Source organism: Plectropomus leopardus, chromosome 5, assembly GCF_026936395.1.
Source record: "Plectropomus leopardus strain MGB_pleo_1.0 chromosome 5, ASM2693639v1, whole genome shotgun sequence".
NCBI classification, from domain to species: Eukaryota; Metazoa; Chordata; class Actinopteri; order Perciformes; family Serranidae; genus Plectropomus; species Plectropomus leopardus.
Genome location: NC_142180.1, coordinates 22979540 through 23002676, shown reverse-complemented (window position 1 = coordinate 23002676; position 23137 = coordinate 22979540). Strand labels below are relative to the sequence as shown.

The 23137-nt window shown below is 38.0% G+C and overlaps 2 protein-coding genes across 3 annotated transcripts; both read right to left on the bottom strand.

Moving 5' to 3' along the window:
* Positions 1 to 183: 183 nt before the first annotated feature.
* On the bottom strand, positions 184 to 8904 carry haus5 (HAUS augmin-like complex, subunit 5). Its single transcript, XM_042482796.2, has 19 exons — positions 8516 to 8904; positions 8349 to 8411; positions 8092 to 8124; positions 7492 to 7516; positions 7187 to 7319; positions 6871 to 7030; positions 6662 to 6758; positions 5948 to 6039; positions 5781 to 5835; positions 5558 to 5685; positions 5399 to 5480; positions 5116 to 5270; positions 4570 to 4732; positions 4229 to 4309; positions 3916 to 4061; positions 3743 to 3839; positions 2659 to 2797; positions 2357 to 2489; positions 184 to 1312 (listed from the first exon to the last, which is right to left on the bottom strand). The coding sequence occupies exons 1-19, from the start codon at positions 8611 to 8613 to the stop codon at positions 1210 to 1212; spliced, it is 1983 nt and encodes a 660-aa protein (XP_042338730.2). The 5' UTR covers positions 8614 to 8904; the 3' UTR covers positions 184 to 1209.
* A 1146-nt stretch (positions 8905 to 10050) lies between these two features.
* LOC121941363 (fizzy-related protein homolog) lies at positions 10051 to 16982 on the bottom strand. 2 transcript variants are annotated; one of them, XM_042484143.2, is made up of 14 exons: positions 16795 to 16982; positions 15403 to 15520; positions 15065 to 15193; positions 14816 to 14879; positions 14580 to 14710; positions 14282 to 14364; positions 13971 to 14154; positions 13812 to 13877; positions 13617 to 13719; positions 12923 to 13107; positions 12601 to 12834; positions 11064 to 11168; positions 10854 to 10946; positions 10051 to 10761 (listed from the first exon to the last, which is right to left on the bottom strand). In XM_042484143.2, coding segments are annotated over exons 1-14 (1539 nt in total). In that variant the 5' UTR covers positions 16797 to 16982; the 3' UTR covers positions 10051 to 10719. The 2 variants fall into 2 exon arrangements, with proteins under 2 accessions (XP_042340077.1, XP_042340078.2); XM_042484144.2 differs by having other exon boundaries at positions 16799 to 16982.
* Between the last annotated feature and the right edge of the window lie 6155 nt (positions 16983 to 23137).

Here is a 23137-nt window from a genome sequence, read left to right as displayed (position 1 = left end):
GCAACTACAAAATCAACCGTGGACAAGAGCACCGACTGTGAGACCGATCAATACCGGGCTAATGATAGATATCTGCGGCTCATTCTGTAACGAGCAAAGTGCAGCACTGATCAGCTTGTTCAACACAAGAGCAAGAGGCACCTTTATTTTATTACTGCATATCAAGGAATATAGGACCGGATGTTTGGATTTAAATGTATTTATTAGTGACTGACTTTTACATGGTAAAACATCAAGGGGATTACAAAAAACGTGCACTTTCTAACTATTGTAGCATGGTCATTTTGCAAATGAAAGGTTCTGTAAAGCAGTGGTTCTCAACCTCGTCAGTGTGAAGGACCCCTAAATGATACACTTTTAGTAACACTATTTTATAAGATTTAACTTTAGGGAATTCCATCTGAAAAATGAACTCAAATTCAGCCAACCCCCATGAATTCTGTGACAGCAAAATTTTCTCCTATCAGTGCAACTCCATCACAAATTTTACTATTTAAAAGTGGTAAAATCTCATTACTTTCTTAGAGCAGAATATTGATTCACTCATCCTCCCCCCACATCAATTAAATGGCCCAATTGAGCTATAACCGTAATTCAACTTAACTGAGCATGTAAACATACTGAGTGACAGAGCCAACTGATAGCTGTTACACGGCTACTGCTACGTCCCAGTTATCAGGTTTAACAACAGAGTCAAGCTGTTTCAGTGGTGGTGTGAATGGCTCGGTGTAGATTGTTACCTGCTGCTGCGGGGCACGCTGCCCAAGTGGCAAAATATGGCAGGTAGGGATGAGATCTTGTTTTGCTTTGTTAGTTCGCGCTTACCGTGCAGAGGGCAGAAGGAGAGCTGTTTACAGAAATGATCCTTCAGGGCTGCTTTGATTTCTTAAAAAAGGTACAGTGAAATCAGGTATTTCAGGCCGCAACAATCCCAAAAACAACCTGCTAAATGCCGACGGGACTGAATAGTTGCCAACTATAGTTGGGGAGATAACCCTCCAAGAAGTGAAACCTATGATCAGAATAATCACCCTTATGTCACTTACTCACAATTAGCTTACTTATATAGCAAATTAGATGGTGAAAATAAACTTATCTCCATTTTTCTGGGGATCACCAGGATCAACCCCTGGTTGAGAACCACTGCTGTAAACAATCTCCTTAATATTGTGAGTATATATATTTATTTTATTAATGATATGGCATCCCTTAAGAGGCTTTGGCAGCAAGTTTCCACCTCTGCAGCCACTGTTGAAAAGTCATTCCTCCTTTACTGACATCAGGCAGGACGTGCTGGGCTGGCCGATCCCACCTAAATGTATGTAAACACAAAACAAAAAGTTCACCAGCAAACCAGACCCTTCAACTCCTGGCTGAAGGTATAAATCTCAAATAACACAATGTATTAAAGTAAATAACAAAATCTATATATGCAATCAAAGCAGCAAATATTTAATCCAGAGTTTACGATTTGTGAACAATGTAGAAAAACAACCCAGTTCTCTTTCTCATAGTGTTGGCGATAACTTTAATCAATCATAAATTTGACTCAGCTTAAGGCTGGGCAAAATGTTTAATTAGAGTACTTTGATGCTGAAGATCTTATAGGCAAAAATAATTGCAAAATCACAAAATAAATTGAGGTTCAATACAATGTACTGTGTTTCCCTGTTCTGCACTGGATCATGACTAAAACTTACCTCAGTTTCAATGTTTAGAATCACAATTTGCCGAGAATCATTTAACAAAATTCAGTAAACGATAACACCATACCTGCATAGTGCATCATCAAAATAGGATTCCTGTCCCACTAAAAAAAAAATACTGAACTTTGATCACCAGCCATAACCTGTCAATAACATTTAAGTAAACTTTCTCTCCATAATGGACTTTGTTATAGCAAAAACACACAAGTACTCAATCAGATAACAAATTTGCAGAGTAACACAGGTATCTAAACCAAAATCAAGGTAAATAAACACATCATCAATCACACTTTAAAACAGTGTCCACACAATCAGTGCAATTACAGTATCAAAGTTAAACCAGGAAGGAGCTCTTGGGAAACTGTGGGATTTTTGATAACCCGTCACATTAACTTTCATTTTCACTTACAGATGAGGTTTTGGTTACATGGTCAGACCGCAGACTTATGTAAAACCTGCTGATTACTCACAATGCTTGCCCTCATCTACTCTAGAGCTGTCAGAGGGGCTCATTCCCCAAAAGAAATGTGATGAAAAAAATAATTCTCTCTTATAAACATCTTAAAAAAGAAACTACACACTATAAAAGGGATTATTGCAGTGCATCGATTGTCTTACAATAGGTTATCTACTTCAGAAATGTTTCTCACCAGTAAGAGATGGCAGTTTTGACTTGGACCCCATAGGAAAGGCCTTGGGCGCTACGCTGGGTGAGGCCTCTGACTCTCGGTATCAGAGCCTCCAGAAGCTTCTGATCCTCCTCCGTGACTCTGGACAGCAGAGCTAAGAGGCATAGTGTAGTGAAAAACAGTACTTTTGTTGTATAATTCTTAAAACTTTTTTTGCCCAGAGCATTAATTCTTCATCCTATACAATTTGTGTACAAACAGTCAAAAGAAGCACTCCTTATCGTGAAATTTAATCATGATCAAAACTTTGTTTCCCTGATTACCTTTTTGATCTGGTGCATGCAGCAACTCTGCTTCCTTCTGTAGTTTCTGCACAGTAGCAGAGTGAAGTTGCAGTAACTGACGGAGAAAACGCAACTCAAGCTGCTGGGAGCGCGCCTGGGAACACAACTCCTCTGGAGCCTGAAGTGTAAAATGAAAAAGAAAATTTAGTTTGAGTCAAAATCAGAACGAGGGGAGAATGAGACGAAATTCCATGAAATAGATCCTATATAAAATTAGAAAACTACACAGTCGGGGCGCCTGGTGGCTCAGTGGATAGATTCGGCGCCCCATGTACAGAGGCTGTGTCCTTGCTGCAGCAGCCGCAAGTTAGATCCCGGCCTTTGTCCTGTGCTGCATGTCACCCCCATCTCTTTCTCCCCCTTTAACACTTGGTCTGTCCTATCAGTTAAAGGCATGGAAAGCCCATAAAAAATAATCTTAAAAAATGCACAGTGAGTGTCTGCAAGACAATAAAATATCATTAAATAGCTGATTCACTATACTGTAAAGTACAATACTGTTGGTATGCCTCTGTGAAGTACAACTGATTTTCATGGATAATATTTTTATCAGATCTGGTGAGAGGACTGGGGTCAAGCCATGGCGTTGACAGCCAGCTCGCTAATCAAAACCACTCCGGGCATGTGGAGTTTAAGGAGCAGTGCAAACTTTAGGTATTGCCAGCAAAACTTTTATAGGAATGCAATGAGTGTCCACAGGCAAGCTTCAGATGCAGAGTTACACATCAATGATCTACCACTTTGACAACACAATTTTAAGGTCTTTTGTGCATTAATTTAAAACTTTTGTAACACTTTTTACCATGTTAAAAATGCATATTAATGATCATCTCTGATCACATGTATCTTATTTTTTTATCATTTAAAAAGAGAAATCATTTTATCCTACATAGTTCAATATTTTAAACAATTGCATTTAGTAGGTACTGAATTGCCTTTTAATACAATCATCAACCATTAAACTGACGTACAAGTACTGACAAGCATATACAGTGTTGCTCTGGGTAAGAAGATGAAAAAGGAACTGTCACTGCAGACTGATGCATCAGATTCCCAGACTCACCCTGTACAGAGGGAATGCCAGGCTCTGACACAAGCTGCTGAAGGTTGGGGACTGTAAACGATGGATGGACAGCCCCGATGTAGGGATTCTTTGTATTCTGGAGAAAAGAAAAAACAAAAAAACCTGTATTGACTGGAGTTCACCACTTCAGGTATCAGGCAACTTATTCTTACCCCTCAACAGTCCTACGGTCCAGGGCAGGAAGTGAAACCGTTCCCAACTGTCTGGCCTCCTTGGAAATGGAGTTCCTTTGACTGCCGGCTGCAGTGGTGACAACTTCAAACTGTGGCACCAGTTTGTCCTGAACAAATTCCTGCAACTGAAAAACAAGACGGAGGGGGATAAATCCTCAAATGTTCAAAAATGTTCTTTTTGTGGAAAATGTGTTTCAGCTCAAAGAGGTCGAACATTTCTCTCTCCACAGACTGAAGCAAATCTTGTAAATAATGTCTCTACTTAAGCATCATAGATGAAGAACATTCTCACCTCTGTGTGCAGATGAATTAGCTCTGTCTTTGCTGTGGAGTTCCCCTTAATCAGACCTCTGATATGCTCCTGTCTGAGAACCTTAAGAGACACAACAAACATGTTTAATGATATGTCGGAGAAATACTGACGCCTCTGTGTTTTAAATTCATGAAGGGTTTGGCAAATCAAGATGTTTATCTACTGACTGCCAACAGCACACACAACTAAATCCTCTAAACCGCATTTTCATACATAATTACTGATATATCTGATATATTTTGAAACATGTAGCAAATGCTTGATCCAAGAGTAACCCTGGCAAAGGTTGTAAGAGATCTTATATTGTCAAATTCACTCACCACTAGTTGTCTGAAGTCAAGGATGCTCTGCCACTGGCTGCGGAGGTCCCTAAGAGCCTCCTGTCGGCTTCTGGCATGCTGGTCAAGTTGGATACATTGGTCTCTGATATGATCCCTAGCTGCTGCCTGCATCACACACTGAAGCTCCAACTCTAGAGCTGACCTAAAGATAAAGTAAATGCTTTTAAAACAAGTTTTTCATTTGCCCAGGTCACATCAGTCTCTTATTTGACAGTTAGCAACATGTTTATTGCAAATGCAAACACAAAAAATGCCAAATACAAGTTTTTGGGTTTGTTTTTTTTAAATAAAGCATCCAAAAATAAGAATGCATTGAGAAAAATATTAAACTAAATTGTTTAATTGTCAATAAAATCCTTGAAAAAAATGAGCTCCAATTACACAAAATAAAATAAAAAAAAACAGTGCTTTCTCCCTGATGTTTATTCTCTGAAACTCTATCACCAAAATATTATTACTAGGACAATACACTGTTTTCATTACTTGTGAGAACCTCGTTAACAACACAACACCAAGTGTGCTTACAGTGCCAAGCTGTCGTTGTGGAGCTCATCTGCAATACCGGACACCTCCTGCTCAGCCTCCTTTTTGCGGGCCTGCAGCTGGTCTTGGAGCTGCTGAACCCTGGAGCGGGTCTGGGCCAGTTCCACCAAACTCTGCGCCACCTCTTCCCAAGCATCCTGAAAAAACAACAAACATGCGATTCCATAAATACATTTTCTTAACCACTTATGCCAGAAAACACATGAGCAATATTTTATTTTACTTTGAACTCTTGTAATATTACATCACAGTGTAGTATTTGCACCTCTAAGAGGCTCTTAACCGATGGCAAGTCATCATCCTCTTCTGCTGACATGTCCAGTAGGTGATTGCTTTCATAGCGAAATCTGCAATTAAAATGCCACATAAGTGCTCTAACATTTAAAGGTTTTTTAAGAAGAGAGAACATTAATTCAATGTTTACCGTAGAGCTGTCACATCCCGTGTCACATCCAGACAGGCAAGTTTCTCCTCTAGCTCCTTCTGCTCTTTGGAAGCTAAATATTCCAATGCTGAGAGGACATGGTTTGGAGGATAATTGCCCAACAGGTTCTGATGACATGACAAACAACATGTTCATTTAAAGTGGAAATTACCACTACATAAGTACCAAAATCTTAAGTGAAATTTAATCAAAATACACCAACCTCCACAGCACTCAGCCAGTACTGAAACACAGCAGTCCTTTGTTCACGACTCATACTAAGAGGAAACAAAAAGAGAAGTGATTAATTCAAGAAAGAAGAAGCTGTCAATATTCTGAAGGACACTTGTATGAATACTTGATTTGTCGAATATCAACTATAGTCCTTACTGTTTGGCTGCTGAGTGCGACATTTTCAGCTCACTCTCTTGTAAAGACTGATAGAAGTGGACCCTGTCGTGACACAGCTCTCTCACATCACGCTAACGGGAGAAAATAACAGAGATGTGATTTCCTTCAATCTACAGGCATCGTGTTCTGCATTACTCACATTTGTGTGAATAAATGCTGATCAACTGGTAAAATTTCTTCCAAAATGTGTAGATGTCCACAGATTTTTTTGAGCAGCTGGCATAAGAACATAAAATCACTTTGTCTCAGCATCTTAAATACTATGAGATTACTGCCAAGAAGGGATAACAAGATACACAATTGAAATTACTGACAATTAAGACTTGCTATCATTTACAGATGTAAAGTCACATAACTGCGGCGCAATGCGTTGAGTGGTTGTGAGCAAAAAGTAGTGTATGTCAGGCCACAGACACTCCTTTTTTCATTCCATTATGTACATTTTTGAGGGCACTATTAAATGAATCCCACACACAATTCAGACACTGAAATAAAATCAGTGATAGTAAATATAGTGCCAAATTTCTGACATAACCGCTGTGTAGCATTTTTGTCTGCTGGCCTGCCTACTCATTATTTTTCTGTCTGAAACATGCACTAATTGATAGCAGCAATATACCAACACTCATGCCAGATAAAGTGCTCTCTAAACCCTACTCAGTGAAATACAGAACTGATTGAGGCAGCTCTTACCAAGACCTGTGCCTCTGCTGCGACTTTAGAGTTGAGGTTGTCACCATCACTGCTGCCAGAGGGCTTATTATCAAACAGCACTTCGATCTCTGCTTTCCTGCAAAACGAAATACAACTCTTACAGACATACTACATGATTAGTACAAGTGTGTAAATAACCCCACTTCATTCATTTTTATTTCAAATCAACTTTTAGTGTTCTTTCTTACTTGGCCATTTGTTCCAGTGCCTGGCAGTGTCCACTAATCCTTTGCTTGTCATCAGAGAGCACCTTGCGGCCCAAGATGCAGTGCTGCCTGAAGGCCTGTAAGAGCAACTCTCTTCGCCGACTGTCCTCCACCTGGGCCCAGGTGCAGCTGATGGACTGCTCTGTTAGTAAAAAAGTAGAAAACACAAGCGTGAGGAATTACTTAAGATATTGTTCAACTATGGTAGCTACTCAAACAGCAGTCATGAACTGGCTTTTTACTTTCCGTAATGTGGTCTGATCAGATACCCAGCTCTTACCGCATGTGACGGACTAACCTTGTGTAGCCAACTGTTCCTCTGTTCCAGTGATCTGAGAGTCCAGGTGACTGATCTCAGCTCGCAGCTGCTCGATCTTCCTCTGAAGCTCTCTCTGCTTTGCAGCCTCACTCTGGCCCTCGGCCTGCTTCAACTGTGAAACACAACAGCAGATATAAGCACAATTCAGTTTATCCTTATCTCTTTTACTGAAATAAAAATTCCATACTGTGCATTATCAGTCAAAATGAATTAAGTACCACATCGAGCAGGTATGAAACGAGGTAGAAACAAATGACAAATGAGTAAAACAAGTTGTAGCCTACCTCTTTGTCTTGAATAACTTTGTACCTTGAAGATCATCATGTCAAGAAAATTATTGGATAAATGCTACACACACAGTGGTCATGGTGGAGGAAATCAACTTGTCTTTTACACATGCCACTGCTGCAAGTCAGTGCTACCAGCCACATACATTTTTTTTTACCAGCATTTGGCTAGAAACTGTTAATAATTAAAAGTATAGGAGGGCACATTTTAAACCATTTTATGATGGGTTTATAAGAAAGTATAATAGACAATTGACAAGACATAGCAAGAGAGAAAGAATAGGTAAAAGCCCTCGCCACTTTTGAAACAAGGATATCCAGGACTCCTTAAAAGAGCATACACTATGTGTATGCCACCCTTATCAATGACAGGAGCACCAAGGTGTTCAAGGAGCAGCAGACAGAGTGTACATTGACCAAACATAAGCATACAAACAGCATCAAGTCTTGAGCAAAATATAGGCTCTCTTCTGCCAGAGTGACCTTTCGCCTATATTTAAGAACACCTAAATGACCAAAATGTACATATGAAATTGCCATGGCCACTGAGGAGATACTACTGTCTTTAAAATCTTCAATCAGAGCCAGAAAGGATACCACTGGAGATTGCCACGTATGATCTTCACATTCCTGGATAAAAAAGAGAAACCATCAGGAGGCTGTGAACCATTATTTGCACATCAGAGTGTACAGAGGGTGAGACTACAGTTTATTTAAGAGACGATCATATGCCATGATGTTGTCGCACCTGACCAGACAAATAGTGACCGAGTGAGCTATGTGATGGCATACAAAAAATTATCCAAAACATCGACAAGTGATCAAGGGGTTGCAGAACAGGAAAGCAGACTAACCTTTGTTGAAACACGTGTTGGATAATATATTTCCATATTGACTTCCCTGACCCAATACAGAGCCTAGAAAACAAATTAACAGCATTGCGTTTGTTCAGTTTTGTAAATTAAGCGACAATTGTGAGGACCTGTATCACGCGTTCAATTAAAGACAAGTTGATACCCACGTTTTAATATAGCTGTCATTTGGCAGGCTGTCCGGGGGCAAACTGAATTCCTCTGTCGCCCAACGTTTCAACTCCCGCACAAGATTTCTGTCCGCCATCCTTACAGACTACAGAAAGTAAACAACTTGTAGCGAGCTAGCTAACGTTAGCTAACACCACCAGCTGACTATCGTTACTATTCTTGTTAGCAATCCTAACGTTAACTTGAGTTGATCAACTTTAGCCAATTATAGTCTTTGAACATACTCGTGTGGAAGACTCGACTTAACTTTAATATACGCACATTAACTTGATAATGTTTTTTTTTCTTTATCTGAACAGCTCAAACTTTCAACTTCCCGCCCGCTCAATGTATTTCCGCTCACGAGATAGGTCCTGCCCTGCTCTCTCTCTGATTGGCTAGTATTCGTTGCTTTCATTGGTTTGATTGGTTGGGTTTTGGTAAGAGTAATACGATTGGTTTAGGGCTGGGGTAAGACTTTTACAGTTAGCCAGTCAGAGGTAGAGTAAGCCGAAGTTGGGCGGGTCGTGCCTTTCCGGTCATGATATCATCGCAGCCCCGCCCCTGGTTGTAGTCGATGGTTGCCATGGACACACAGTATTTATGGGTGTGTTTTTATTAATGGGGAAATCCCATAACATAAAAGAAAATTTTTAATGAACATGCAACTCAGCCGCATAATCAGTAAACAGCCAATATAACTGCACAATATTGAATTAAATTGTAAAATAAACACAATACAAGCATGAAAGATGTTGCTAAATCACCACTCAAAAAGTGGAATTTTTCAGGATTTCAGCGGATGATAAAAAAAAAAGTCTTAAAACGCATTCAGTTCATTCATATATAGATAAGACCTTAATTGGTGTTAAAATCCCATAAGACATTGCTAAGACATTGGAATTAGAATATCATGAAATATTTTTTCTTACATTGCATCACAAAATCTTACAATAATCGGTAATATAAACTTTTAAAATAATTTATTGAATTAAATTTCATACATATTGGGATAGACGGACTGACACTATTCATATATATTAACAACATCCAATCCAATAAAAAAATGAAAACTTTTATGCATACTTTTATGAAACATAGTATGTTCACTGTTTTTCACGTCCCCTTCCAGAAACATTGGGAATTTTCTCGCCATTTGAGGTAGATCATCTTACTTTATATATTGACCAAAAAGCCATGTTTTATGTTGAAGTAAAGATTTGGGAAAAACTGTCCCTAACCCTTAGTGATTGATGTTGATTCGTGTTTTTTTTTCTTTCTTCATTTTGGGTTATTGTACAATTGGTCATAATTTTCATTCCAAGTGGCACTTAAAGTAAATCTATATTTGCCTAAAGCTGTAAAGAACCCTGATATAGATGAGCTGCAAAAACTTAACACAATTATGCTTTTTATATTTTAATGTTCAGATGCAGCCTTACAAAATCTAATCTAACAACAAAAGCGCAAGTAAATAAAGTGCTCCCCAAAAATGATAATTGTATTTGTAAGGCAAAAAAGAAATATACACTGGTTCTTCTGTTCCATCATCTTTTATTTCTTCCTTTACTACAGAGAATCAACTATGTAGTTTATGTCTTGATGCACAGCATTAGACTTTCTGCCCACAGAAGCAAAACTGCATTATTTTCGCCAACCACTCTCAACTGTAGTTCTCCAAGGATCACAGTAAACGTGGTGCACATACTGTAAAGGCCTTAAGTGATAATGTTTAGTTTTTATGTTTTAGTCACAATATGTAAAGGTACTTCCTCCACTGAAGCCATTGCAGCTTTACAAAAAGTTTTTTTCTGCAGTGTTAAATAAATAAGACCTGAGTTAAACAAAAACTAAAAATGCTCTCTCCACTTTCCAGATTTCACGACACAATATTTTAAGTAAGGCCCATGATTTTGTGTCATGAATACAAAATAAATGGAAATCAACTTTAGTTGTTTTTTTTTAACAAAAAAATACTACATTCATAACGAGAGCACAAAATTAAAAAATAATTTCGCACACATTTGTTGGCATGAATAGAAAACGTACTCAGTTGTTCTCACTGCCATTTCCTCTGTGAAAAAAATGTCACACAATGTCTTAGATTGTACTGTATGTCCTTAGCACCACATTGATGAGCTGTCCAGTGATGACGCCAGGATCCACTCAATATAAGTTTAAGACTTTTAATATTTTCTTAAAGTTATCGTATCCTAGTGAAGAGATTTAAAACTGATACGGATTCCTGAAACAAAATATAAAGAAACATGGTTAATGATTTTGCAGATATGCAGGGGTCTGATTACAGGCTGCTGTTCCCAAAAAGTACCCTCTCACCTTAGTTGACCTTGTTTTACTGAATACGTTCCAGAAGCGTAGAGTCTCATCTCCAGCTCCCGTCACAATCGCTTCACCATCCGGGGACATGGCCTAACATTTAAAAGAAACAGTTTATGAACCTGGCCTATGTTCTGTCAAATATGGCCACATTTTGCATAAACATGACATACAGCAAGATCTCAAGAGAAAAAAAATACACACACTGACCAGGTAAAGCACTCTGTAGGAGTGTCCTGTGAGTTTGGCAACCTGAGTGAGAGCTGGATATTTCCACACCAAGATCTGGTTCTGAGAGTAGCCATGAGTGCTCACCTGGAAAAACAGGCAACACTGTATAATCAAGACAGATGGAAGTAACTTTATTAATCCCAAAGGGAAATTCAGGTTTCCAGCAGCTCGGTACCCTCTCACACAGACATAAAAACACGAGAGAACAAAACACAACAAATGCTAAAAGAGATATAAAATATAAAAGAATATAGAAGAATATACATGCAAAAAACACCAAGAATAAAATAGCCATTAAAAGGGTATTCCAGTGCAGAATAAAAAACGTGGTGTTTGCCATAAGATAAATTAATGATGATAAATATATTACTGTTTAACAGTATGTGCAAACCTGAATTAACAGAATAAAGTGCAAATAGAGCCCCTGTACTATTTAAATAAAGAAATAAGTCTGTTTTATGCATCACATGCATTATCAGGCCTCATAGTCTTCCTCCTCACTCCTCCCTCGTCCTATAGGAAGCTTTGTGTGATTAACTATAAATTAGTGATGTAAAAATATATCTATTTATCAATACATATTGACTATGACAATTTGACACAGTTTCAATGCAAATTTTCTGCAGTATCGATACTGCTATTACAGCTGCGCTTTCTTGCTCTCTGTAATTGTTAATGTTTATGACAGTCATTCTGCATCACGGCTACTAACCAAGGAAAGAAAAGTTGTCATTGTTTTAACAACTTTGCCATGTCTATCTTTTAATGAGAATTAGAAATTGTATGCCCACATTATCAGTTTTCCCAGTAATATAAGAAATGGTTTTGAATATATATGTTTAACAACAGCAAAACAATCTGTTTAAAAAGTCAGCGTGAAGCATAATCCAAAAACCCCCAAGTATTCAAATCTGGCTTTGGGGAGAGCATAAATAAGTTTCACTTTCAGTTGAATTTTAAATAGTACGTTTTTTGTTTTTTTTTTAGCAAAGATGCATGTGTTCGAGAAGTGCTGCGCAAACAATTGGAAATATGAGATTATACTGCAGGAAATGGGTGTTTTGATGAAGTTTTACTGTTGTTAAAGGCAGTCCTCAATCAATAAATCGTTACATTTGCCATTTCCTTGGAGGCATGTGAGCAAAACGTTTTATTCATGAATTCAAGGTAACACAGCACAAGCAACTGATTTACAAATGATCATTTTGAGGGTGAAGTATTTACTCAACCCACTTGGACTTGTCTGCAGGTTGAACTGCAGTGGCAGTGGGTTCAGGAATAAGTAGTGTCAGTTAGTAAGGCTGACTAATAAATGGAGACTACTGTCAAAGTGAGAAATCTCTGCAACTGCCAGAAAATTTAAATATAAAGTCCAACGTCTTAGAGGAACTAACTGTCGTGACACTTAAAAATTGGCCATGTCTCAATACAAGTGTGACCTCTATGACAATTGTTTCTTTATCATTTTCACAGTCAGCAAATCAACTGTGCACAGTGTGTGTCTGACGTCACTTACCAGCTCATTAGCATGTTTGGACCAGGCCAGGTTGCAGACCTGAGAGCCGGTGTCCATACACTGCAGCGGCTGAGAGGTCAGGGTGTTCCAAAATCGGATGCAGCGGTCAGCAGTGCCGCCCCCAGAGGCCAGCAGGCCGTGCTGGTGGGGGGACCAGGCGATGGCTTTCACTGCAGCCAGGTGATCTGTGTAGGTTTGAACTGGGCTCACTGAGGAGTGGTTCCAAACCAGCAGCTAAAGGTACAAATAACAACCCCAACAATGAATGCAGTAAGTAAATGCAAAAATATGGAGGCATGTTTAACAACAATGTCATCTGTACCTTGTTGTCGTTGCCACCAGAAGCGAGCAGCTGATGGTCAGTGCTCCATTTTAAGCCACACACTTCCTGTCTGTGTCCCTGCAGCCGTCTCTCAGACTGGAGTGGAGGGGTCCGCACATCTCTCTGAAGAATCATGCGATCACGGCTTCCCGAAGACAACTGGTCTGCGTTCCACGCTAACGCTCCTGCAGACATAAAAAAAGCTTAATTTGTGCCTAATTTACTGCCTGATCTACCCGGTAACAACTGCAAACTTATTTTTAACCTTTATTTTAAATTACTTTTTAATGATCTTTTTATCTTTGCACCTCTTGGCTGAACTTTTGTTACTGTGATTATTTTTATTTAAATAAAATCATTTATTACTTAAGTTTACCTTTAATATCTTTTCTTTGTTATTGTATATCTGTATCCTTTACTATGTTTTACATCTTATTGCTCTGTAAAGCTCTTTGAATTGCCTTGTTATAAGAGATGTGCTTTAGAAATAAAGCTGCCTTGCCTCGTCACACTCTCAACATTTGACTAAACTGCATAATTGCTGTCTGGAGACAATTATCAAGAACTTTAAGCATTAATTCAGCTTTCTAGCTTTTTTGTTTTCCAGTTCATTTGTTTTTACTGTGACCTGAGTGTCCCTGTTAAGTCCCTTCATAACCCATTTTCAGAGTTTAAATACGGCAAATGTACTCACCAACTCTGGCTGTGTGTCCCTCCAGAGCAAAGAGTTTCTTCCCTGCACCAGCGTCCCAGATCTGAACATAGCCTTTGTGCGTCCCCACTGCCACCAGGTTACCCTAAAACATGAAGAATCCTTTCATCAGGAAAAACTTACTACCAAAAGTTCACTTTGACAGTGTCCTGAACGCAGTAAGCTGTGTGTACTTACCCTTTCAGACCACCCAACAGACGTGACTGAGTCTCCCTCCACTGATAAATCACACAGCCTTGTTACCTGAAGAGAGGGCAATCCAACTTTAAAGTCACTTTGGTGTGGAATTGTTATGCATGCTGCCAATAAATACAGATATATTACGCTCTGCAGTACCTGGCTGGTGCAGGCACTCCACAGATAAACACATGTACCCAGCCCTACACTGAGCACATTAAGAGATGACCAGTCCACCAAGTTGAGGTAAAAGTCATCCTGCAGCTCGGGAGCATCGAGGACTTTAAAAGGGATCTTTGAGATCTTCCGCGTCGGCTTTCTTGGTGAACGAAGCAATTTCTGACTGCAATGGGAGAAGTTGGACATTGTGAACCCTTGCTGCCAAAATGTATAGTTTCTTTGTCTCAGTGCTATCAACATTAAGAGGTCTAAATACACTAAATACAAAATTTTGAAAATGGTGCTTCTACCTTTTGTTGCTGACAGGTGATAGGGAGTAGGGGGAAATGTTGGTACCATCTTCTGGTGACGGTCTCTTGGTATTGAGTGAATACTTCAAAGAACGCACAAGCAGAAAAAACATCATATTCTCTGACAGCTTCATTAAAATAACAAAAATCACTGAAGAATAGTGGCGTTCTACTCTTTTATATTGTCCTTCCCAACTCAAGACTAAGAAATCATATTGTATTTGTGTCTGTTCTGACATTGCATGATCATATGCTTTATATTTCAAAACACAAGGAGTGCGAGATGAAATGTTCATACAGTGAAGAGACTTCTCCTCTCTGGGGTTGATGGCTGTAGACGCCTGTCTTCTGTCTGAGGGTCCTGGATCTTCTCTATTCCTGCTCCCAGCAGCTCATTTTTCAGCAAAGCAGAGTAGGCCAGCCCGTCTGCTGCATGACACAAAAATATCATTTAAAACACAAGCACAAAACTATAATCTTGGGCGAACATAAGCAAGTAAAAATAGCAAAATAACATTTAAAACATTTATTTACCTTTGATGTTGTCAGAGGTGGCATCCTTAGTTTTTCTGTTCTGACTTGGTGACTTCTCATTTTCCTAAAAAAAAAAATCACAAAGTTACTGTCATTAATTTGCAATTGAAAAATTTCAAAGACAGAACACTTAAACAGCAATCAACTTCACCTTTAGACTCTGCCTTGTATTACACACATGATTATTACTTTTCACTTGCAAAAGCAGAGACACACTCCTCAACACATGTACCCCCAAACAGGCCATACATTGATTCTGTGGAAGTTGATGCTCCAGTTTGCCCCCGCTCTCGTTGGAATAAACCTGTCTCCAAGCTTACTGGGTGAAGACAACGGGGAGCCGGTGGGTGTCCGACCACGCGGACTCTGTGTCAGTTTCTGCAAAACCAACAAATTATTATACAGCATATAAAAGTATTATAGGAAAATATTATTCTATATCTATTTGTAAATGTATGGGTCGGGTCACTTTTCTAATTCACTTTTTTCAGTATATTTATAATATAACTTAACAATAATACAGGGTTGAAGTTCAAAATCTACATTTTAAGGAACAAAGAAAAATAACTAAGAGAAGGACGACTCACAATAGGGCTCAAGTTGTCATTTTGGATGTTGATTTGGCGGAGAAGGCGATGTTCATATTCTAGATCCATCTTAACCTGAAATCCTGATCCCACAGCCACAGGCTGGGACGTTGAAGACCTGGCAACACACAAAAAATGATCTCAACGTGATCTAAACTGAAATGCTATTTTTTGTTTTGGGTATCACATAGCATAAGGTTAAAAAGTTAAAATAAGTTTATGTGACTATTATCCTGAAAATTACTATTCAAACAGAGTTATCCATGTGTTCCCAAGGCCCTAATCTAGCCTTCAGTTGAGTTTTGAGCATGTGTCTCTGTATATATTTAAAATTGTCAGAGAATGGTCAGGGCAGTTCAAATTGCAAGACAACAAAGAGATTTAAATGATAAAAAATAAATTTAACCAGTGTGGGGATATCAATATCTAAATTGGGGCTGCAACTAACAATTACTATCACTATTTTCTTAATTAACTGATTAGTTGTTTGGTCTACAAAATGTCAGGAAATGGCAGAAACTGTCAATCAGTGTTTCCCAGAGCCCAATATGATTTCCTCAAATGTTTTGTTTTGTTCACGACCCAAAGATATTCAGTTTACTGTCACAGAGGGGTAAGGAAACCAGAAAATAATCATATTTATGATGGAACCAGAGAATTTTTGTCCCTTTCCAAAAAAACAAGTAATCGTTGATCAGATTAGTTGGCGATTGACTTAATAGCTGACAACTAACTAATTAATTGTTGCAGCTCTAGTGTTAAGTGAAAAAAGTCTTGTCTTGCGAGGTCGAGAGCGTGGGCTTCTGGGTGATTTCTACATACTGACCCAGGGAAATACATATTAAACAAATGCACTGACGAGAACATAAAACCCTATGAATGATCTTCTTAATGTGTCACATAAAAAGGATATTCAGATAAGAAGCATAGGGCCCCTCGGACCACAGACATGGCCATTTAAACATGAAAAACTACCAAGATGGCTAGCTTAGGAATTGTACTTCTGTTTTCCATTTTTCACATATATCACAGCACTTTTAAAACATATTCTGGTTCGTAAAATACCCACTGATTATTACTATCAAGCAAAGAATCATAACAATATGTCATGTATTCAGTGCAAATATATCTGTAAACTCAGCTGATGCTACATTTAGAGAAAGTATAGATTAACTCCGTTAACGTAACACAACAACACAACCAACTTTCAACCAGATGAAGGCAACAAATAGAGCTTTATAGGGCCTTGTTTGAAGGTATTAACATGAAATTGACTTCTTTACAGTCGTGTTTGTACTAAAAAGGGAGAGCTAGGTAATGATAACTAGCATTAGCTAATTTGGCTAACGTTGGTGGTTAATTTGCACATAATATCTGCCACAGAAAACATACATACAGCAGCCAGCCAGTCCCTGCAGATCACCACACAGACGTGACACAGGAACAACGATTCACGGAGGTACCAGATGAACACAAGCGATATATTTTAAGTTTTTCACCCTCAGATGTTAAATGTTGCTCAGTTTAGCTTAGGTGAAGCTTGCGTTGCATTGTGGGAGTTTTGTCACCCCGTGACGTATGACTTTCAAATCAAAACACGGAAATGCGACATTTGTCCACAGCATGGTCCACAGTGGGAGTTTTTTTTCATGACTTCAATAAAACTAAATACAAGTATTTATCCATATATTCTCCAAATGAATGACAATTGCGGCTTCTGTGTCAATATTGTAGAAGCATTAGAACAATTTTTCAATGTGACAAACTTCTGAACTGAATCTCAGTTGGATCTCCAAAGACATTTTGGCCAGGACATTTCACTCAAAGAGCCCGATTTATTAACAATATCCAAACATCTAAATTTCTCCAAGAATGAATAGTATATAATTAATTTGCTCATTATTTTAGATAAATTTTACATTCATAACATTAAAGTTTTACTTTAAAATCAGATATAGATATATTTGTAAAACAATATCAAAATTAAAAAATATGTACTAAAAAAACTAATTAAAACTATTCTTTTATGCAAATCTTACGGTTTTATTATATAAATGATTGGTTGAACCTCTGTGTGTTTCCATACTTCTATCTATTTTATTTTATTTTATTTTAACTGATAATAAAAGTTACAAAAAACAACCTGTAATAACACGTTTTAAGAGCTAACTTCTAAAAGGTATTTAGAGTATTTCAAAACCAAGACAGTAGTACAACAATCTGTTCCAAACTGTACTTTCCTACTTAGGGAGTAATGTCTGTCAGTAAAGTCTTCAGTTACACGGAAAATCACATTGGTGAAACTGTAAACTACAAGCATGTTTACTACTTGTGCAATATTGGGAACCTTTCATGTGAGTTAGATCCAAAAAAGGGGTAAATTACACAAGTTGTGTACCAGTGATTGCTGTCATGTGGCTGAGTTTCTTGTCATGTCCAACTATCAGACATAGAGGGCGTGCTGGTTCTTTAGTCAAACTAAGCCACAGGCTGGAGTGCATTGCTGCAGTCTCTAACCACAGCCTGTTGCCAAGCCCTAAACCAATCTAAAATAAACTTGACCATTTCTGGTTTTTTCTTGTATCCCCAAAATCCCTTGTAGTCTGACTAGCACACATTCATTTTATGCTACAGTCAAAACATGGCCCTGAAAAGGGGGCATAACTGTGTGACTTCAGGAAATCAACAATAGTCCTATCACATAAAATAAATAAATAAACAAGAAGCGATACACTTAATTCATCACATGCAGGGAAATTAGTGTAGTATCAAAATAAGTAACACATATGCAGTGAAGGAATATAACTAAGACGTAAATTTACTCAAGTACTTTACTTTGGAATTTTGACATGCTCGTACTTTACCTGAGTAGCCTATTTACATGTTATAGCCTTCTTCTTTCTTTTTATACTTGCACAACATTTTAGAGGGAAATGAAAAAAAAAAATATGGTGGCCTTTACTACTACTGAGATGAAGTTGCACGCCTAATATAATAAGAATCTTCCCAGCAGATTACAGAGAATTGAAAATTGCCCTCATATTGATAAATCACATTAAAAAAATGCTCTTATGTGTATTTATTAGTGATTAAAGAAAAAGTAATAACACTATGAAAGGATCCATTCTGCATTAAAAAATACTTTAACTTTTGATACAACATTCTGAATTCAAGAGTTTTAAGGGGTATTTTACTCTGTTATATTTCTACTTTTACTTTAGTAAAGGGTGGAAGTAATTCTTTCAGTACTGCTAACATGATACGATGCCCAAAAGAGATTCTCATTGTACTTTGTAAGACCAGTACTGGACATGTTTAGTGTAATGCAGTTCAAGTGTCATGTAATGCCTTGCTTAAGGACACTTTAAAAAACCGGATGCCTCCTGTCTGTAGGATTAAATATTACCTCTACTCAACAGTTTTGTGCTCATTATTTGTCCAAAATCCCGAGAACAGTGAAAACATGACTGTTCTGAGAAAAAAACCTGCAGATGCAGACAGTGATGAAATATTTGTTAATCTAATCAGACGTGAAGCCGGGGTGTAGTTCATGACAATTCAGATGTATTTTTAGATCCGAAGGCTTGTGTGCCCTTCTTCCTATTTCAGATTATACTGTAACAGGATTATACCTTCAGTGTGTATTTTTTTGCCTGTAATAAATGTTAAGAGTTTGTTTACATGTTTAGTTCTCATCCAAAAACACTGAATGTCCTCTTCTGTCACCACCTGTTTCTATACAATAACATTGTTTCTGCAATGCGCTGCTAATGAGCATGTAGTTACAACAAAAGACTGAGCACTGTGTCTTTAATGCTGACAAGTGTAGTGATAATAATCACACACAGAGGGCCCCCTGTGAACTTCACTGTGTGTTTTCTGGTGAGTGAGCCTATAGAAATGTACCACATCAGACACACAACATAGTTCCACAAGTGTGAAGGAAGCGCCCCCTCCTTCTCGCTCCCTGTCTGTCTATCTGTCTCTCTCACAGACACACCCACACAACACTGGCGCCAACAAGCAAATCCCCCCTTCCACCCCTTAACTGACCTCTAATTATGTCATGCGAAAAAGCTGTGTCCCATTGAAAAGCTCTCTTAATCAAACCCAATTAATTCCGCTATTTTCCCTTATTGTCCTTTGCGAGGAACGCGTCTCTCCAATAAGACTGTTAACTCCAGCCGTGGCCCTTTCAGATCTACTGGGGTGCAGGAGCGAAATAATAGACTGTACAATTAATCAATTAGTCATTAGGGACTCTGTTGTTGTTAATGAACACAGTAACTGTGTAGTCGAGGTGAGGTAGAGCTTCCTCAACATCACCTGTCTTCCTGTTTACAGTTTAGTTAACCTTTAATTTTTTTGTGACATCTTAATTTCTGTGACATTAACAGTTAGATTACAAAGGAAAACATGAAAGTGTGCAAATTCTAAAATGGATTACCTTTATGCTGATAATACCGGGAAACATATATTTTATTACTCTGCTCCTATAATCACCAGGCAACACATATTTCTTTCATTTATATGCAGAGTTTTTTGGGTTTTGGGGGCTACTGTAGTCCAAAGTAAGTCTAAAGTTTTTAAAAGCAAACTGCAAGACAATTTGATAATTCTCAGAGTAATAGAGTTAGCTAACTAAAACATGTATTAAATTCACATTCAAATTACCTTCAAATATGAGTTGACCTTCGCTGCTTGATGCACTGCACATTGATTATTAAAACTGTGCAGCATTTGAATAAAACATGGATAGTAGTGTTTTGTTTTTTTTCTCAACTCGAGTCACATGATTTGGACTTGAGTCAGACCCAGTTCACAAATTGATAGCTTAACACTTGACAAAATCAGAATACATTTGCAACTCAACTTGGAATTTAACAACAATGACTTGTGACTGCACAGCATCCGATCAAGTTGCATGAGAGAATCACAAAGGCCTAATGTTACTTTACTGAGTGGCAAATGGGAAAAAAATACCAAAAGATCATTTTGTTTGTGCACAAAAGGTACGTAGTGGTCACCAAAATTGAAATGCAGTGTGCAAAACATACTAAATTCCAGAGACGCAACAGCTTCCATCCAAGTTATTTTAACAAATAAATACAATATTTAAAAAGCAATCATGATTTTTGTAAATTTGATAAGTTATTAGTTGTCGTTAAAATGTCATTACATTTGTTGAAGAGTGCATTATGACTTGTTTAGGACTCGAAACTCAAACTTAGGGACCTGGGACTTGCCTGTCTTGGACTGATACTTGGGACTTGAGCACACAGACCTGGGACACTTATTTGTGAATTGCAAAACAGTGACTTGGTCCCACCTCTGCTGACACCTAGTCCTTTAAATAAAGCTATGCCATATATGTTTTTATTAACATTTTTTGTTAATTTGCCTGTTTTTGTTCAAAGTTTTTAATTCTCATGTCTCTTGTCAAGTCTTTGCTGAAGGTGATGGAACACAGTCAAAAGCTGCAGGAACAGCTGAGTCAACTTTACAATAAATATATTTACCACATAAAGCGTGTGTCTCCAAGGTCAAGGACTACAACTTATCTCCATGCTGAATCACAAGTTTACATTGTGCGAAAATAAGTCTGATGTCTCTGCTTCTATATATTTGTGTGCTTCTACTTGCAGATGATTACCTTCTGACAGGTAGAGGTTTCGTTATTTGTAATGTTTCATCAGTAAACGCTTCATGGTTGTGTGAAGAGACAGACTGACGTTCAGATTGATTGTCCAGCATCGGGTCGGGAGGATTAAAGGCTGTTTTCTTGTGTCTTAACACCACAAGACTCGGGATTTTTGCATCTTGTGATTTATTTATTTATTGTTTAACATCAATCTGTATGTGGACAGATTGATTTTCAGTACAATCCAGATGTCCAGATTAGATTATGTTTTGGATGTGATGCTGTTATAAGATGCATCAGCAAGGAACACTGAGCTGAGACAATGTTAACATATGGTAGTCTCTCTCAGATGTTCACACATATTTTACTCTCTAAATGTTCAATAATTTTAGATAATAAACACAGTAGCCTACTGCGCAAAGTCTTAGGCCACCTTAAACTTTGGTATTTTAGCAAGGCTATAATGACCATACATATTTATTTCTTGGTAGTATTAAAATACAACCAGAACATTCAGGAAATATGTATAAAGTATTAAAATTGCAAATGTTTCAGAATAAAACAACTTCAGCAGGCTGAAGTTGCAAGTGTATTTACACTAGCTTGCATTCAAGACATGTCCAAAGCTCGATATTGATTATTCGAGCTACCTGTTGTTATTTTTCATACTAAATATTGACTTCAGTCTGAAGAAGCCATGTTGTTCTGACTTGGTGTTTTAATCCATTGCACATGTTCTCTATATTCTTTGTTTGTATCTTAATAAAGAGACTGAGAAATAAATATATATGTGTCCTCATTATAAATTTGCTAAAACAACAAATCTATGGTGGCCTAAGACTTTTGCACAATACTGTATATTTTTTGAAAAGTTCAGGGAATTATTAAGAGGAAAAATGAAGAGTAACTTACAAAAACAGCAGAAAAAAAATCTTATTTGGCTCACATTTGAATAATTTGGGGATCTTTGCAGCTTGGAGAATAACTCCACGATTACTTTTTTTCTCCATGTTGATCTGCCGCTGCTCTTTTTCCCATGCTTTTCTTTGAGCCACTCACTCCGGTTCAACGCATGCCTACCCCGGGCCCCTAACTGTGGCTACAGCCCCGACCCGGCCCCAGCTGAGCAGTGCCAAGCTGTCCCGCAGTTAGTTAGTGTCTGTTCAGGCCCGGCTCGGCTCGGCCCGGCCCGGGTACTAATCCTCGGGCTGTCAGAGGACCCCGCTCTGAACTCATCCTGCAACACAGGAAAACGCTCTAATTGGGGGATTTTCTACATCATTAACTCTGATGAGCAGCCATCCCTCCCTCCCTCCTCCTCTTCCTCTCCACTCTTACTCCCTCTGTCTCCCTCTTGCTTTTCACTCCCACACTTTTCTCCTGCTTAATCTCTTTCTTAATGTTTCTCTTTTCCCTTTCTCCCACTCTGACTTCCTCACATTCTCTGTCTCTCTCCTTTCATCCTTTCTTTCCCTTTTTTAATCCATTCAGCGTAATGTTTGTTCATGAGATGTGATCTGCTAAAAAAAAAAAAACATGGAAGTAGTGAAAGTGCAACAAGTCTCTCAAACTTTTTTCCCCTTGTGAACTTGTTAAAATTTATACAGAGTGGAATTCAATTAATGCAATCCCTGAAATCTGAGCTAAAACATGAGTTTTCTTTTGTGTCTAATTTAAGTTCTGTCACATGATTCTAAAGTGAGTCCACTTTTGCTCAATACCAACTAATGGCCACAGTTTGTGCTGCTCATGTATTACCATTACATTTGAGTCGTAGAGCCAAGCATCTTATTTTCTGAAAAATACCTGACTATCATTGAAAAGCCCTTAAGCTCATTTAACAAAACTTACTGAAGTTCTGGACGTATGCATGAATAATAATAAACTTTATTTGTATAAAATGAATACTCTAAGCAAAATAAAAATAATATTCTGTTCGCTATACACAATAAAAAAAAGATTTCAAATCAGTTTCCCAAGTTGCAACATTTTTTTTCCTAAATGTTAGAAATGACATATGACCTTGCTTTTGCCACACAGAAAGTATTAACATATTCTTTTATATTAAATAATAAAATACTGAAAAAGCAAACT

What these genes read in the sequence shown, in the direction of transcription:
- haus5 (XM_042482796.2), bottom strand. Translation starts at nt 8,613, where the DNA reads ATGGCGGACAGAAATCTTGTGCGGGAGTTGAAACGTTGGGCGACAGAG. An exon ending in GGAACAGTTGGCTACACAAG is followed by an intron (nt 7,031 to 7,186) that starts GTTAGTCCGTCA and finishes TTTTACTAACAG; the next exon opens with AGCAGTCCATCAGCTGCACC. An exon ending in CGGGATGTGACAGCTCTACG is followed by an intron (nt 5,481 to 5,557) that starts GTAAACATTGAA and finishes TTTTAATTGCAG; the next exon opens with ATTTCGCTATGAAAGCAATC.
- LOC121941363 (XM_042484143.2), bottom strand. An exon ending in ATGACAACTTGAGCCCTATT is followed by an intron (nt 15,194 to 15,402) that starts GTGAGTCGTCCT and finishes TTGGTTTTGCAG; the next exon opens with AAACTGACACAGAGTCCGCG. An exon ending in CTGTTGGGTGGTCTGAAAGG is followed by an intron (nt 13,720 to 13,811) that starts GTAAGTACACAC and finishes TTCATGTTTTAG; the next exon opens with GGTAACCTGGTGGCAGTGGG.